This window comes from Drosophila erecta, unplaced genomic scaffold, assembly GCF_003286155.1.
Source record: "Drosophila erecta strain 14021-0224.00,06,07 unplaced genomic scaffold, DereRS2 tig00000283-arrow-arrow-pilon, whole genome shotgun sequence".
NCBI lineage: Eukaryota > Metazoa > Arthropoda > Insecta > Diptera > Drosophilidae > Drosophila > Drosophila erecta.
Window position 1 is genome coordinate 1,026,012 of NW_020825217.1, and position 17,632 is coordinate 1,043,643.

At 47.4% G+C, this 17,632-nt stretch overlaps 2 protein-coding genes across 2 annotated transcripts in view; both read right to left on the minus strand.

The window, feature by feature from the left end:
• Window positions 1-566: 566 nt before the first annotated feature.
• LOC6555796 lies at window positions 567-3,826 on the minus strand. The gene is made up of 3 exons (XM_026983122.1): window positions 3,589-3,826; window positions 2,777-3,441; window positions 567-2,659 (listed from the first exon to the last, which is right to left on the minus strand). The coding sequence occupies exons 1-3, from the start codon at window positions 3,815-3,817 to the stop codon at window positions 1,853-1,855; spliced, it is 1,701 nt and encodes a 566-aa protein (XP_026838923.1). The 5' UTR covers window positions 3,818-3,826; the 3' UTR covers window positions 567-1,852.
• The window catches only part of LOC113564648 (bromodomain-containing protein 4-like), a 50,190-nt gene continuing 36,368 nt past the window's right edge, over window positions 3,811-17,632 (minus strand). The window contains exons 4-5 of the mRNA XM_026983131.1: window positions 15,426-15,585; window positions 3,811-3,890 (exon numbers count right to left, since the gene is read on the minus strand). Of these exons, the coding sequence (XP_026838932.1) occupies window positions 3,878-3,890; window positions 15,426-15,585 (173 nt within the window). The 3' untranslated portion in view covers window positions 3,811-3,877. The remainder of the gene's footprint in view (window positions 3,891-15,425; window positions 15,586-17,632) is intronic.

Genomic DNA, 17,632 nt, shown 5'->3' on the forward strand with positions numbered 1-17,632 from the left:
TCTAAATGCTTTGTTGTTTACATTCCTGGAAGTTTGGTGTCTCACGTCGCTGGCACGCTCCTGGTATCGCAGTATCCTTATCGAGCCATTCAGCTGGAAGAGTGCTGAAAAGGGCTTTGGTTTATCCCAAAAAGGCTGCTGCTGATAGTGATTATGAGCTAGGGTTAGCTACAACATCTGCAATTTAAGTTGATATCTAAACATATCATTTGCTCTAAATTTCATTACATACAATGTTTTATTTATTTTTTTAATTTATTCTTCAATCACTTTGTTCTTATATCAGTTGCGGTTTATTAGCTACTAAAAAAAAATGAGGAAAGAAAATAGGGTTTCCTTCACACGGGTTGTCCTTATCAGCTAGCAACTAACATTAATACACTGAAGTATGTCTATATCTGTATATCTGTATATGTATTTGTGTTTGTTTATGTGTAGTCGTTAAACTATCGAATAGTTGCCTCAACTGTACACGACTCTTTCTAGCTCCAACAACAATTTGACTAAGCTGCTATAAAAAAATTAAAAATAAAATAAAATAAAATAGAATACATAAGGAAATGTGCGTGGTGTATTTGTGTGCTTGTCGTATGTGAGTGTGTGTGGGTGTCTGTGTGTTTGTGTGTGTGTATGTGTATGTACAAGTTAAAAAACATATGAATATTGGGTATGATAGTCGATCGGTATTAAACACCATTCAAGGATTGGGCTGAGCAGCTTCTCTAAACCTCGTCCTGTCTTCTTCAATATCCTGCTAGTTTACCCGATTTACATCGGCCTAATCCGCGTATAGTTAGTGTTATCCTTAGGGCCTTGTCCTCTTCGTTAACAATTTTCCTATTTACAGTTTACAACTCAAACTTGATCAATTTGCTTTGTGTTTTGCTTAGCATTAGTGATATATTTCGCTTGCGATTTTTAGGGGGGCTTTTACTCGCCTATACAACAACAATAATATCGATTCTATCCAAATGTGAAAACAAAAATTCGCTTGAAATTTCCTCTCCTTCGTTTTTATAATTCTTAATAAACATCATCAGTCTTGAACTTAGTTTAGGTTTCCTTCACTTTTGCCCCTCATCCTCGACTCTCATCATTTTTGTGTTGTTGTTAACTCAAGCAAATGTTATGGGGTCTCGATTCTTGAAAAGTTGTGACCTTGTGTCTTTTCGTTTTGTGAATGGAAGTATAAAATTGGGATATATGGAAGGGATTGCAGGGAAGGACGGGTCGGGACGGGACTAACTACAATCCAGGTTCGAAGGCACAATTTCAAAAGATTTCTCTCCCAATTCCGCGACTAACTAACGCCTCTTCTATACACTAGCCATACGCTGGTAAGCCCTGTTTTTGGCTGAGATTGCGATGCATTTTGACGGACGATCTTTACAAGGGGGACCAAACACAATGGGACATTGCAAACGTTATGAAAGCAGTATTAACTTACATGTATTACTCAGGTGAGTAGTACTCAACAAGGCTCTAAAGGCAATCTACAAATGCCATCGAATTGCAATCAAAAACAGTGGCTCGCTACGTATGGGTTTTGGATGGGAACTCTGGACACATATAGTAACTAAACTCAGAGACGAGTGATCTCTCTGCGCAACAGAGATTCAGGGATTAGAGGACGCGTTCAGGGTTCTGGTTTCTGGGTTCTGGGCTTTGGGATCGGAGTCGGTTTCAGTTTCAGTATCAGTTTCAGTTTCGGACTCGGATTGTGAAACGCAACGCACGGCATCCGGTGGCCTCCTTACACGAAGAACTCTTCGTTGCCAATGTTGCTGCCCGATGCTTCAACCAGTTGCCAGGGCCAGGACCATCCGCCTCCTCCGCCCCCGAGAAGTGTGAATCACCGCTCCGTGGAGTGGGTGGTGGCTCCACCGCCCAATCCGCTGCTGCTGCTCCCCGAACCGGAAGCGGAATTCAAGCCCTGGCGGCGGAAGAAGCCCAGGGTGTCCAGCGCTTTAATAGTGCGTCGGATAAGCTCGTCCTTGTACTTCCAAATGGTTTTGTCCTCGACAGAGTGCTCCCGGTACTCCTCGCAGCTCTTCTTCAGCGTCTTGACGCAGTCCGCCCGATAGTGCTGCAGCTGGGCGTCCTTGGTGTCCACAGGATACGACTTGCAGACGCCGCCCAAGCAGCTCAGTGGAAAGTGATTGTGGAGGGTGAGCACGCGTTCCGGATCGTGGAAGCATTTGACATACTGATTCGGCTTGGTGTAGTTCTTTGCACGATGGACGTGCTGTAGCATGTGCATGTACTTGGGTATGTCCTTGTGCCAGCCATGTTCGTGCTGCTGGTCGTCCAAAAAGTACACGTTGCGGAAGTTGTAGCTGTGGAATCCGTCCGTTTTGATTTTGCGCGACTCCGGACGCACTTTGTCCATCAGCTCGGACCATAAAACCGCACCGCCTTTGGGCATGATCACCTCGTCGATGTCCAGCAGTGCGATGTAGTCGTAGAGATAGAGGTTTTTGTACAGGCAGTCGTTGTATGGAATCACCTCGTTCTGCCGCTTGTGGTTCGTCTTCTTGGTTAGGTAAAGGTGCTGGAATCCGGGCACGTTTGGCTGTCCACCGGGCAGCGTCAGCGGGATCACTTGGACCTTGCCCTCCTGTTCGTAGTGACTGAGCACTTTGGTGATGTTGGGATGGACCTGTCGAGGGATGGGGAATCGATGAGTGTCGGTTAATTGTTGAATATCAATTTGCTGAGGCCAGGCCACTGGGCCAATGGATATTCTTGAGTGGAGTATTGAAAGTGGGAATATTACCTGAAGATTGTAGAAGTAGATCTTGTCCGCCCCCAGGATATTGAGCATTTCGATCCACTCGATCAGCCGCACACTCAGGTCGTCGTAGAGGAAGTCCAATCCCTTGACGCAGACAGCAAATCCCTTTTTCTGGTCATCGGGCGGTCGGTTGTAGATGACCCGCAGATTGTTGGTGGCCGTGTCGCACTCCTTCTCCACCATCGACACGGAGCTGGGCACCACGCCGTGGAAGGGCTTGGGAATTTGGCAGGCGATCAGATACGGCTGGTAGATGCCCTGCTTGTAGTTGCCCCACTTGTTGTACCAGATGTACTTGTACTCAAACGTTTTCACGATGAACGGCTCCTTTTGGCCGTCAAACCAAAACTGGCAGTACGTCTTCACCTTGGGCTCAATCCTATCGATCATTCCCAGGATCCGCACAGTGGGTCCCAGCAGCGAGGTGCGGCGGATGTCGTAATAGGCCCCAAAGAGCTGGAACGTTCCGTTCGAGGTGCGCAGCGTCTGCCAGTAGATGTTGTTGAACTCCAGCTCGAAAATGGAGGGGTACTTCGCGCAGGTCGACGACTTCTGCTGCAGGAAGTTCTTATTCTTGCTCCAGTAGGCGATCGGCAGAGAGGGGATGCGGGATTCCACGTCTCGGACCAACTGGTCGTCGTCCATGGCTGCAGGAGAAGGGAACGATTGATGCAACGTTTAACGTTTGGTTGAATTGCATTAATATGTGATTGTTATATTAATATATATGTATATGTGATGTTAGCTTCGCTATATCAATGTTTAATACTCTTGCCCGAAGCATTCGTGCTCACCTGTTCGATTATCCACCAGTATCTCGCTGGGATCGAAGTGATCCGTGGTCGTGGAGGTGGTTTCCGCGTAGCGAGTGTCTTTCTGCAGCAGGATGCGTCCCTTGAGTGGCACCTGCTGGTACTCCTGCGGCACCAGATTCGTGCCGTGCATCTTGAACAGTCCTATGATGACGAAGGACCAGACGCACAGCGAAAACAGGATCTTTAGGATCACCTTGGAGTGAGCCATGATGACTGGAACTGGTTGGCGCCGAAGTGATTTACTTTTATGGCTGGGATTTCCTCTTATTCAGCCAGAGGCGCTGCAATGAGAAATGGAAAATGAGAAATGGTGGGTCGTTAGAAGGCGTTGCCTTTGTCATCTCATCCTGTCCTTCTCTCCTCCCTCTAATCATTCATTTTTAAACAGGCAGCCAGCCGGTCGGTCCATTTCCATTTCCGTTCCCCAACCCCAACCCCAATCCCAACCCCAAGCCCCAATCCTCGTTTTCCACTTTGGTCAGGCGCAAAATGTCAAGTTGAAAACTGCGTGTAATATTTTCTAGCCAGGGGCGAGAAATACCCGCCAGGACGAGGGAGCTTGTAATGTACAGCCCTCCAATTGTATTGCGCAAAAAAAAAAAAAAAAAAACGATTTTGTTGAAAGACGTTTAACTCCAAAGTAAACGATGAATTTGAATTTAGATTTTCGAGAAAAGATAACACAATTTGAAAACGATTACTATTACCGATCTCGGTAATTCGGAGTCATTATCAGCTGATCTAATGCAACTCAAACCACGGCCAACAATTTAGCGAAGATCTCACCACTCAATCCACTGTGAAAGTTTACAACTATAAGCTGCAGTGGGTGAAGGTCCTTAGCCTAATGGAAAACAATCTAAAAGCGCCACAATACAGCAGCAGACACAGTGGTCTTGAAGTGGCGAAATGCGGCTGCAAGTCAGCCCTTCAAGTGACGAATTTTATTTGTTGGACAGGGGCATTATAAAGCAGTATTGCACTGAACTCGGGAACACGGGGATGATTTAGTCTCGTTTGCCCCACTAATTGACCTGTTTTACACTTTTGATGCGTCTCCCTTGGCGCTCCAACCAGTGTTCACTTTGGAAAACACCCAATTCACTTGCATTCGGTGGTGAAGTAGGCACACATACATGCCCCTGGTACAGTCACCTCCCCCAAAAGGCGACGCTGCAGGCGACAATCTGTTTGCCTATCTGCGCTTTGTATCTTTGCAATTGCGGGCTGTGCGTGCGACAAACGAGAAAAGACAAACGACGGACATGGACGTTGGACGTTGGACGTTGGACGTTGGACATTGGACGTTGGACATAGCTCCCTTCGCCATTCGCCATTCGCCACTCGCCATTCACCATTGACCATTCAGCATCCAGCATTTGAACACTGTGTCTGGCGGCAAGGCCTTCTAATATTTATGACATTGCATCCAGCTTCTTGCCACTCGGAATCCCTTTGGGTCAGGACCACACACATCCATAACTCTGTGTGCGTTTGCCTGAGGAGTTGAGAGGAGGAGGACAGCCCGTTCTGATTCCCATCCCGGTTTGCATCGCAGCTCAGTTGCTCTTTGTCTCTGTCGCATTCAATTGGAGGCGAGTGTCCTGTCCGCTGTAGCTGACAAATTGCTTGCAGTTCTTTTTATTGTTGGTGCATTTGGTAGCTCTCGTGCCACCGAGAAACCTATATTACTGGAATAACATACGATTAAGAGACAATCGAATGTGGCAAGTTCTGTGGAACGTGCAAGTTCTAAGCTGCTTGCCACCTTTGGCAGATTGCAAATGCAGTTCACTTACTTGCAAACTGAAGTTCCCCTGCACATTCACATCATTTTGGGTATTTGTTTAAGTTGAGTCCCGAAAACTTTGTGCAACATTTTTGCCGCATTCAAATCAGCTGCAGGGATGTTTCAAAAAAGAGGTGGGCAGCCGCCAAAGGGGCGCAGCAAGTTTTTACTCAAATGTTTTCCATTTCATTTGCATGCGCCGCAAACTTTTTGCAAACACCAGGCCCAGATACAGAGATATACAGAGGCACACAAAGATGGAGCGAAACCGAATATGTTGCAACCAGCTTTCAACAACCAGCTCCACAAGCCCAAAGGCAAGGGTGAGGAAAGGGGAGGGGGAGGGGGAGGGGGAAGCGGGCTGCTGCAGGGCTCGTGAAAAATGCAAAATCACCTGTGCTCCCCCTTTTCGGCGCTTTAATCCCAAAAGATTGGATATTCCGATTCCGTATGGAATTTTCATTTTCAACTAGCCTGAACATTTGTTTATGGCACCAATCGGATCGTTCTCTCCTGGCCGAGTTCAAGGCACTTCATTCTTGGCGGCACCGATGGTTTCTTTGGATTGTGTGTAGTCAGTAGTGAGTAGTGTGTAGTGTGTAGTGTGTAGTGTGTAGTGTGTAGTGTGGCCCGGGGAACTATCATTTATCACTTTGCAAAGACGCTCGCCCCGGGCTTTCGCGTACCCATAAATCTGCGAGGTCTCTGAAACGATTTGGGTCAATTTGCCATTAAATACGCGTCATGCTTATGTGATTATTCAAAGGCGAAACACAGAACAGCACGGCTACAAGTACGAAATGTACAAAATAGAACCCAGCAACTTCTTCTCGTAGCTGGCATGTAATTTGCTAGGCAAAACAGGTTCGATCTCCGGCCGGAATGTGTGTCGCACCCAGAGCTGGAATAAAACTCAACTGAAACTCGCTGGCAGCGATAGAAATGGTAATAGAAATGGTGGCTTTCGGTATTCGGCTACCAAAATGGGTCAATGAGCCTCGATGACTCTGCGATCGCCTGCCTACAGAACTCAAGTCCATGGATACCTTCGGTAGACTGCCCTTTCCACGGCGAGCACTGATCTGCGGTTCATTGATCCGCTGCGCAGAGGGGTTCGTTCCCCTTCGTTCGTAGGTTTCTGGCAAAGCGGCAATTAATCTGGCCGAGTTCAATGGAAACCAATTGGATACAGATCCTTGGAGCCGAGATATGAAATACTTTTGGTTGCAGCGACCTATTGGAATATCTCCCGACTCTATAAACTCTAGACTCTATAAACGCTGATAGGCGCGGTGAGTGAGGTCATTCGGGGGAAAATAACTGAGCAGAGTACTCCTGAAGTTGTTGAAACCTTGGCAGGCACACGTAATACCTATAAATGCTGTCACATTCCAGGTGCGATCGATCATAACTCGTTTGGATTTTTCCAGCCGGCTGATTGATTTATGTATGTGAGGAAGACAAACTTAAAAGTTGCTCATTAGCATGCTATTTATAGGAACGATGCCAGGTGCAAAGTCAGGTCCCCAGATGAATGAATCATTATCAGCACCGCCATCATTGGCATTAATGCAAGTAAGGGGATTCAATGAACCCCCAGCTCTAAACTATTTACGAATCCCCGCTAATGGCCAGAGTTGCCGGGGAACCAGAAAGAAAACCAGGAAAATGAAGCGAAATCAAGTGTTTTGGATGGGGTAGGTAGAGTGTGGAGTTGAGTGGATTAGACGAGAAAGAATGTAAATGAAAGGTCGGGTCAAGTGGCATGGTGCTAAAGCTCCGTTCGATGGTGCCACATTTGTATCTCTGTGTAGTTGTTACGGAAATAAAATAAAGCCGGGAGTCGAGAGCCGATAGCTGAAAGCTGAAAGCTGAAAACTGAAAACCAAAAGTCGAAACACGAACGCATTTAAAATGCAGAAGGCAGACGCAAAGTGGCGCAAATGAACTTAAGTATATCGCGGGAAGTGTTGAGCATTGAGCATCGAGCATCGAGCATCGCGCATCGCGCAGATACGCCGCAGCATATGTATCTTCGCATCAGTGCGAGTATCTCGTATCCGCATCTATACGCACACCGTACACCGCGAGAAAAACTGCTAAAGCTGCTGGTAAGCTGAGTCAAATGCATATATATCATATTTGTGAAGCTTCTCGGCGCATGTAATAATCATAAAGGTGATTGGGACTGATTTGGAGCAACACAAGGTTGCTTTTAACGGCGCAGTCATTGAAACGTTATATTGATGATACTGCGAATCCTATCAGTTTTTGTTCTCTGCGTACCTGTAGCGTTGTAGCGTAGCGTCTGCAATTTTAATTCGCCTCACATCCTTTTATTTGCGTACGTGCGCGGCAACTTCTGGTGCCTCTGCCTTGCCGATTTTCTCGGATTTCGTTGCGCTTCCTTGCTTTTGCCACCACGATTGATAGCAAAATGATTTCTCAATATGTCGCCTAAGTTGATTTTCCGTTTTTTGATGCCAAATGAAATTTGTTTTAGCACCATCCCCTGGCATGTGGCGTGCTGTATCTGCCGGATACATTTCGCTCTTGGCACACAAAATTCAGCTTAAATTGAATTACAAATATTATGTCGCGCTGGAGAAGCATTCCATTCCGCCGGGTCAGAAGGTAAAAGTGTTTTAGATTTGCCAGCCATTTCTATTAATTTTCATTTTTTTGGCTATTATCGCTTCCCCGGCTTGAAAGGGCTTATACATCCACGTGCTTCAGTTGCCATTAGAACTTCAGTAAATGAACATTTAATTTCAATTAACCGCAGCGGGACAGCACAAAGTACCAAACAGTGGCAAATGCAAGGCTGATGATGAGGGGTTGGATTGGCTTTTATTAACCCATGCAAAGCCTGCCTGATTATTATTTTTGTGCCGGACTATTTATGGCCATAAGTGCTGCGCAGCGCCGCAAATGTATCTCGTAATTCAGCAGCAACAACCGCAAAACAAATAAAAGCAACCTCCACGATAACAATCATCGTCAACAGCAACAAAAGCACGCAATTGTTGTCAGTGATTTAAAATTTATAACAATTAACAGAAAACAATGCGGCAAATTGTCAAAAGACATGAAACGGGTGATGACCAATATGCAAATGGAAAATGGCCCAAACGGGAAATGGCAAATGGGAAATGGCCAAAAGTGCCGCAACATGGCGCAATCCGGAATGGGCGGCAGCCACGCCCCTACCATCCACGCCCATACCCAGCAACTTTAATAATGTAGGCAAGGAGCTGCGACATTTTCGCTCGATACTTTTGCACCTCCGTGGCCAAAAAAGGCGATGGAGAGCCAAATCACTGAATTCAGAATGCCCTGAATTATTTATGTGATTAAAAACCCGCCCTTTGAAATATGACTTTTGAATCGCACAGTGTTCTTTGTGCCTCCCTATTGCTGCAATGTAGCTAATTACAGTAAATGTAAGCCTGTAAATCCCTAAATCGCACCATTTAACACGCCTATTATGTGGTGTTAAATTTTGAGTCATTAAAACTGTCTGCAAATTTAAGAAGCTCTCCAGCTTAGATTGACGTCTGCGACTACTCCCCGAACGACTCGATGAAATGACAGTCATTTGCAAATATATTATCCACTTAAGCATCATCGTGATTTGATGACTTTGTTTGCGTTATCTTTCGGGATAAGTATTTTTGCCGTGTTTAATTGCAGGAGACCCATCATTCTGTACGCTGACTCTCTATTTGCAAGCCGCCAGCCTCTGAGCAACCTAACCTGTCACGAGCCGAACGACGACCCAGCAATTGTATTCTACAGATGCAGCATACAATAGTTGGCGACTTACGCGACTGGCTGGCTGATAAGTTGCGCAATCCGCTTACGTCATCCGGAGATAAAGACGGAGTTTAGTTTAAGTCGGCGCGGAGTGCACGACAATGCCTTGACCGACAGCCACCTCGTGCTATCTGCATCTCGCAGCACTCCGACTCGTATCGGTTGTATCTGCATCTGTATCTGTAGCTGTAGCTTCTTCTTCTGCGGGGTTCCTAATATGGCAGCGGTCGGGCGGTCCCCCCGCTGCCCCCCCGCCCCCAGAAACATGGCCATGTGTGACAGGGCCAACGCAATTGAGAAACAATTTCGCAGAGGAGCAAATCAGCGTTTAACCAGATGCGACAGACACACAAAAAAGACCCAAAACTTTGACTGCACGTTGTCTATATAAATGCGACACGAACTGTTTAGCTTCGACTGATGTTGCTGCCATCATTGTTGCACTCGCAGTTGCTGCAGTTGCTGCAGCATGCCACTGAAATCAGTGCTGCATGCTGCATGCTGTATGCTGTATGCTGCACGCCCAAGAAACCCAAGGAACCCCCGAAACCCAAGAAACCCACTGCGAACCGTGTCCGAGCATCGTTCCAAGAGTCTGCTCGGTGTTTAAATTTAAGTTTCAGATTGTGTTGGCGTGTGCACTCCGTTTATCTGAAGGCAGTCACCAAGTGCACTGCGAGAAAGCAAGGCACTTTGCTTGCTGAGACATTTCACTCAATTGCAAACGGAAAAACCGCAGCTGAGCTGAATATCTGAAATAAACTGAAATGCTGGTTGGTATTTATATATCATGAGCAATATTCAAATTCCTATGCCGCTCCCCTTTCTTGAAGTGTACGGCGGCCGATGTGGATTTTTGCGTGTTTGATTTTCCTGTCACGTTCCAGCTAACAACATAAGGAAGCAGCCGAATGCTAGGCAGTCTTTGTGCCCATCCCTCCCGCGGTTCCCCGATTCCCCGGTTCCCCGGTTCCCCGATTCCTCGGTTTGTGTCTGCGGCAGCTCCCAACGCGGCAGTCAGTCAGCCAGTCATTCAGTCAGTCGCTGTACATATTGTTGGACCCAGTCTCGTCTCCAGACTCTGACTGTGACTCTGGCTGGGAGTCGAATTCGGGTCCGGATCCGGATTCAGACCTTAGACTGGAGACAAGTCGGGACGACTCCATGACCATGCCGCCGCATCGCCAACTCCGTAAGTTGTCAACGGCAATTTGAATGGCACGTGGAATGGAAGGAAAGAGGTTGATTCGGAGGTTGATTCAAGGAAGGATGGATGCGACATGGGACGGCGTATCTAGAAGTTCGTCTCGCTGTCACTCAGGGCGCTGACTTTGATTGCAATGCGCCAAGGATGCCTCCAAATCAGATTCAGATTCAGATTCAGAATCCGACTACGAACGCGATTCCCTGCTGCTGCTGCTGCTGCTGCTGCTGCTGCTACTGCATCCTCAATCCGGTCGTTGTCGCTTGAACTAACATTGCTGAAACTGTCAAGGATGGAAGGTGGGTCGAAGTCGCAGGTGCAGGTGCAGGAGGTCGAATTCTCAGCTCCTGCCCCAGCTGCTGCAAGCCGCCTAATGTGGCGGCAACAAGTCAATAGATTCCGTTGCAAGGTGCTAAGCCGATAGATGGGGGAGTGGGGCACGAGCAATACATACTCGCAAGTATGTATGAGTATATATAACGTTGCCTACTGACGTGAGACAATTACGTGAGCAAATTGCAAAATATTTGCCTGGGTGAATGCGACATGTGAGACATTCGATCGATGGGCGCATGCTGCACAGATAAGTGACTCGGGCGAGCTACGCAAGCAGATTGAATGAATTATATGGAAATTATGAAAACTAAATTTCGTAGGAAAATTCAAGTGATCTAGGGTATCAGGCCAGCAGCTTCATTGCCATTTATTCATTGCCAGCCATCCATCCGCCCAATCTCAACGAGAAGAGGAACATAGCAGGGCTAATAAGCCATAAAATATCCAGAAATTACGTTAACTACGTAAGGAAGCTAGGAACTGAACGCAATTACTCCTCGTTTCAATATAATACGGCGACGTGACACATTTACGTGAGTAGGTTACGCGACGTAGCCGGAATTCATTCCATCCGATTGAAACCCGCGCTGAGAACGCAGAGCAGGCAGCTTTCCCGGAAGGCATTACAATGGCCGTGCCGTGCTATCTACGGCCGGACAGCAGCTATACGTACATTTTTACGGAACGCAGGACGCAGGACGGAGGGATAACGGTATAACGGTATAACGGCAAGGGCGGCAACGTAAGCAAACAGTGCCGGCAAAAAGCAAACAACGGAAAGTGAGAAGTGCCACAAAAACGGCAGCAAATGGCTGCCACTCGCAGTTGCAATAGCACCACAAGCAAAGCAATAGCAATGGCAATAGCACTGGAAACGGCAACAAGGGCCGGCGACAAACAAAGGCAACAGCAAAGTCGCCAAAAAGGGGGCGTGGCAGGTTGGGTGCCGAATGAATAAGCGTAACAAACTTGGTGGGTCAAAAATACACAGTGGAAATAAAGTCATGCACTTTGCTGGCAGAGTTCAAAAAAGAAAACCCCATTCCACACCATTGCCCACCAGCAGTCATAACCTCTTTCCCATTGTAATGGGTAGCACTTAGGCGTTCCATCGATGTAATGCGCTTTGAGAGAGATATTACACTACTTCCACCCTTTTGGAGACTTCTGGAGTCACTCGAGGAAATCAATTTCGAAAATTCTGAGAAGGAATATGCCTTTTCCAAAGTGTTGACCCTTCTTTAGGCCAGACTCTCGACTCTCGGATCCGCACGGTGTGGTTCGGTCGGTTTTGGTCTCCATTTGATGGCGACTCTTTCGTTTGGTTTGGTTTTCAGTTTTCCGTTTTCAGTTTTCTGTTTTCAGTTTTCTCCTTCTTGTTCTGGCCATACGATGTTTTTTCGCCCTTTTGTAGCTTTGAAAGGCACAAAGGCGAGCGAACCACTAGGAACCAGTGCCAGTAACCACCGCCCGGCAGAACCACCTTGTGACCGAGCCAACTGCCTCAATTTGCATATGGAATTTATGCTTTTGATGACGCGGGCGACGCCGGCCAAAGTCAACTGCATGTTAATGAAACCCGAATGCATAAGTAAGCCCCCTTTCCTCTCGTCATTTTCATTTTCATTTTCCTTTACCTTTTCCCACTCACACAGAGGGAAATTCCGAACCACCTCGCTTTTTCCATTTAAAAATTAACTTATGCAATTGTCCGCAGTCTATAATTTAGATGGTGAATTAATCTGGAAGATAGTTCCTTTTCTATAGACTTGGCAAAGCATGCGAACGTTGAAGTTTTTCTTGCTGTGCAGCATTGAAAGAATGCCCCGCGCAAACAGCTGCCCCACCGCCCCTTCTTTTATCACGACGTTTTCATGCCGCCGTGCATTTTTGAAAAGCGAAAAGTTCAAGGATTGCTACGGAGACGTCGTGCGCCTAGATTCTGGGCAGATTTGGGTGCCCCGCAGTGGCCAGGTAACCCCAAAAAGCAACAATCAGCACAGCAGCAACGGCAGCAATGGCAGCTTAAGGCCAAAAGCCAAAAGCTGAACCACGGACAACGAAAACATACGACTTGTCGAGGCATTGGGCTTTTTGGGGAGCATTGGGCATCCAGCGGGAAGAATTACTGCAGAATCAAATGCATTGGAAAATTGAATAGACTTGCAAGCAGACTTGATTGGCTAACCAGCATTTACTCGTACATACATTCATGTACGTCGATAGTCTTGGGTGGCAGGAAAATGCTATCGTAGCTTGTCTAAGCACGGCTCGCAGTCTCACTTATCTCTGCCAACGATCCATATCCATATCAGAAAACTCGATTTCAAGCATTGTCTTTAGTGTATCTCCTTTTGTGGAGTCAGCTGTCCCTGTTAGTCCGCAGGAAATGCCAAAGTTGACCCATCGATTCTATGCTTTGTGTAAGATGTAGAACCACGCTAACCATTCCGCAGATTTGCTGCACGATCTCTTCTCCGCCGCGGCCTGAAATTCAGTCAAAAGTTGACTGGTTGGCAGGAGACAGAGGCCAGAGGCCAAAGACCCAATATTTCCCCCAATGCGTTGCCTTTCACTCGCAACTCGCAACTGGCAACTCGCAACTCGCAACTGGCAACTCGCAACTCGCAACTGGCAACTCGCAACTGTGCTGATGGTAAAATTGCTTTATGTTGTGTCTCTTACTTCCCAGTGTCAACTTTGAAATGTAACGGACTCTGGTGGGGAAGGCATTCGTAGTCACTTGGCGTTCGGCCCGCTGCACGACAAACATCCAATTAAGCTATAAAAATCTTAATTTAATTATTTGCCACACGAACAAAGCCGCAGAACGAACGAGCGCCGGATGATGGAGATTGGAGTTTAGAGTTTGCAGATGGAGATGGAGATGGCGTTGGCGGTCGGCGATGGCGATGCAGTTGAAGTTGGCTTTCAGAAGACGGAATATATATGGCGCTGGTGGTGCTGGTGGTGCTGGTGGTCGAGAAGGAGCCAAAGCCGGAGCATTTGCCATTCACATCCCCATCCCCATCCCCATTCCCATTCCCATTCGCATTTTCAGTTTGGTGAACGAGTGCAGCGGCGAGATGACGACAACGATTTATGGTGGCCGGTTTTTCTTCATTTGGGCGCTGCTCCGAGCTCCGAGCTTCGAGCTCCAAACTCCGAGCAATGGCAAAAAGCAAGAAGCCAAGGCAAGAGCAAAGGCAACAGCAAAAAGCAAGAAGCACAGAGCACAGAAATCAAAAAGCAAGAGCAAGAGCACGAGCTGCCAAGCAGCCAAGCAAGCGAGCAAACGAGCAAACGAGCAACAAGGCAGCAGGCAACATGCATTTTTCATGAATTAGTTCACATATAAAAGTCAAATGCAGCCCGGAGTTGGAAAGCGGGCCAAAGGGGGGGGGGCGGACGGGCGGAGCTGGCCGGAGGCACATAAACAGATTTTGTGGTCGCAGCACACAGCGAGAAAAAATGCGACAAACAGTACGTAGAGTACAACCCACAAGGAGAACCCCACCCAACAATCGAGATCAAACACCATAAGGCAAAACGGAGAGGGAAGCTGACGAATTGCATTCCAATCCCAGGTTGCAAGGTAATTCAAGTGCGGCTTCGAGTCCCAGCTTGTGCCACGTGTCCATCCCCAGCTTTTTTAGCTGTGGCACCTGCTCATGTTGATTCTTCACTGCATAATTGATGAAATGAAAGCAGCTCAGCGCCCCTTTGTCATTTTTTCTGCGCCATAAGTTGGTTGATGCATGTGGGAAGGAGTCGAGGAGCCAAGCCAAGTCAGCGGAATTCGGAATTCGGAATTCGCCATTCGCAATTCGGTTAACATTTTGAGGGAGGAGATTATGTGCAGCCGATAATGCGAATAGCTTCTGGGCCAAAACACATTTTGAATGAAAGGTCTGGTCCGGTTCGGTCCAGTCCGGCCGTAGCGAATCGAAATCAAAGCGAACTGCCCCGCCTGCCTGACTGACCCAAAATCGGGAAGTCAACCTGTGTCTCCAGATACAGGGATCCAGATCCAAAAAGCAAGAGCTCAGTCAGCAGGATGAAGCGAAAACGTTTAATGCGAGCTTCTTGTTTGCCGTTGTTGTAGGTTGGTAGGTTGGTTGCTGGTTGGTTGGTTGCTTGCTTGGCCTGTTTGTTGTTATATTTGTTGTTGGCATGCCCGTTGGCCATTTTACGGAGCCAGCCAAGCCACTTGACACAACAGCAGAGGAGAGGAGAAGCTCGTTTGATTCTAGGCGGAGAGGAGTGGCAGGGGGAAGTAGGAGTGCACGGTGAACGGAACATTGAGCAAGTTAAAATATAATAAACAGGCTTAAACACACAAACATGTGCCTGCGTACGCTTTCCTTTTTACGACAAACAAACCAACAAACGGAGCTCAAACACATTTAGGTCTGCAAAATGGATGGGAAATATTATTCCAAAAGCCACTGGGCGAGGAAATGACCGAACTGAAAACCACATGGTTTACCATATCTGTTGATTTGAATGCCATTCGACCAATCTTTTTTCTTCGCACCTGGCAAGTTGCATAGTTAAAGCAATCTTAAATCCCAACTTAACTGCGAGAGCGTTCTGACAGAGTAAAAAATTTTCTATTTCTGTCACTGACAGCCTCAGTTTCCCCGTGCAACCAAACCCAATAAAGCTCACCTGATGGATGCCACGTGCCACGGAGGATGAGGTTGGGGTTGAGGCTGATGCGGAGGCAGATGCGGCGGCTGATGCGGCGGCTGATGCGGAGGCTGAGGAACTGTGGGGCAACTGGCCGTCTGATGCTGCTGCTGAGGCGCTCGATGCTGCTGCTGTGGTGCTGCAAGGAAATCGAGGGTAGCGTTTGTTCAAAGAGATAACTTGAAGAAAAAGGCAGAAAGGCAGGGCATTGACTAGTTCTATTTGGCTTTCGTCTCAAGTGGCCAGAACCAAAGGGGGTATGCAAAGCATATGGAAACAATCGCATATTGCATGTGGGATAAGGGCCCAAACGGGCAGGCTTAGGTGTGAAAATGGCCCAGATATGTGCATGTGTGCACTTGCGAGTATGCGGGAACCAGCGGTTCAAGGTTTCCACTGCCATTGGTTGGTTCGTTGGCCCACTTTTGAGGGTGTGGGCAAAAGCGAAAGTGAATTATTAACACAATTGCTATTAGCGCTGATGGCAGGTGCACAAGTTTTTCTGCAGCCACGCCCAAAGGTCGAAATGGGAGCAGGAGGCAAGTTTCCTGCACCCCAAAGCGACATCTTAATATTAAACCTTCTCTTCTTCAAGTGGAAATATTCATTTCCGATTTGCATTGGATTTCCTATAATTAGCTGAACATCAACATTTGGCTTTGGCGGTGAGCACACCATCACTGCTTCACTTGTCCCTGCGGAACTTAATTGAAAGATTCCTGCCGGCTCGCCGCTGGCAGCTCAGCCAACAGTTCATAGTTGCCGGTAGCCACTTTTTGGTTCTCAGCTGGCTGTCCGCTTTGATTAATGATTGTCGACAAGTACAATAACGGCCACGCCCCCTGTTTTGGCCGGTGGACAACCGCCCGGAGGAAGAGCCAAAACAAAACGTCCGTCAGCTGGCTGTCAGGATGGCAGGAGCAAGATGGGGGATGGGGGATGGGGGATGGGAGAAGGGGGAAGGAGCTTAGCTGGGCTGCAGATTGCTCATACGCAGCGTGGTCCCCTTGAGCCAAAATGAAGTTGCTTGCGGTGCTGGCGCTGCTAGTTTGGAACAGTTGACAGCGGAGCGAGGCAGCATCATGATTTATGTCGTTTTATTTAATTTTAATTGAAAAACTTGCACACGAAGAGCGACATGACGACAAACAACCGAGGCCCCGAATGCCATCCCAGCCCAGCCAGCCAAATGTAATTAAAATGGCATTTGCTCGCCATTCAGTCCCCTTTGAGTCGCACATTTTCCACCATCTTGCTTTGGCATCAGCAATCTGCACCTAGCAAGTCCTGGAAATGCAAATAAATAGCAAGACAAAGGCTCAAATGCAAATAGAATGACTTTATTAAATGGGCGTTGGGCGGTCGGGCGGTCTCAGGATTGTTGAACAACTTCGCAGTTGGTAAATGATAAAGACACGAGGGTAGGTAGGCAAACGGAATGGGGGACTTGACTCTTGAAAAGGGGATCGAAAGAAGTGAAGCCGTGTCTAACAAGCCACGCGACCTTTTCTCTCTGATTTTTCTTCTTGTTTTTCCCATTACGACAAATGCAAATGACACACTCGAGAAGAGGCTTGCAGAGCGGGAAATATGAACTGTAGAAAGTGGGCGCAGTCTATGAACAAGACATTACAACGGCAACAGCAATAATACAACGACAGCCACAAGAACCAGTCAAAAGCCGCACAGTGGGACGAAGCAGTCGGCCACTAGCAAAAAACAGAAATAGAAAGGAAACTAAAAGAAATGAATTAGAAATGGAAAAGGGAAAAGGGAAAACTTTCCCCTACGTCTTCCTGCGGGAGCATGAGTGCCTTAGGAAACCAGCTCGAGCGATTTCCGCAGGCGCTCTTCGGTCCAGTTTGCTGCCACAATTCTTGGCTATTCTCCACGGTGCGGCAGTTGCACAAAAAATGGCGGGGGGCGCGGGGAGTTGGCAACCAGAAAAACTGCCGCCAACGCCATAAATCATGCGGCCAGCAGCAAAAGCAACACGACCAGCAACAGAAATGTAACAAAAAGTATAAACATAAAAAAAGGGAAATTAAATAACAATAACAAGGTTATTCTGCGAGTGTTGCTGGCGCTGCTGCGATAACGCTTTTGCTTTTGCTTTGCTTTTGCTTTTGCCTTTGCTTTTCCCTTGCTCTTGCTTTTGCCAACTAAGTGCAGCCGGGCAACATGGA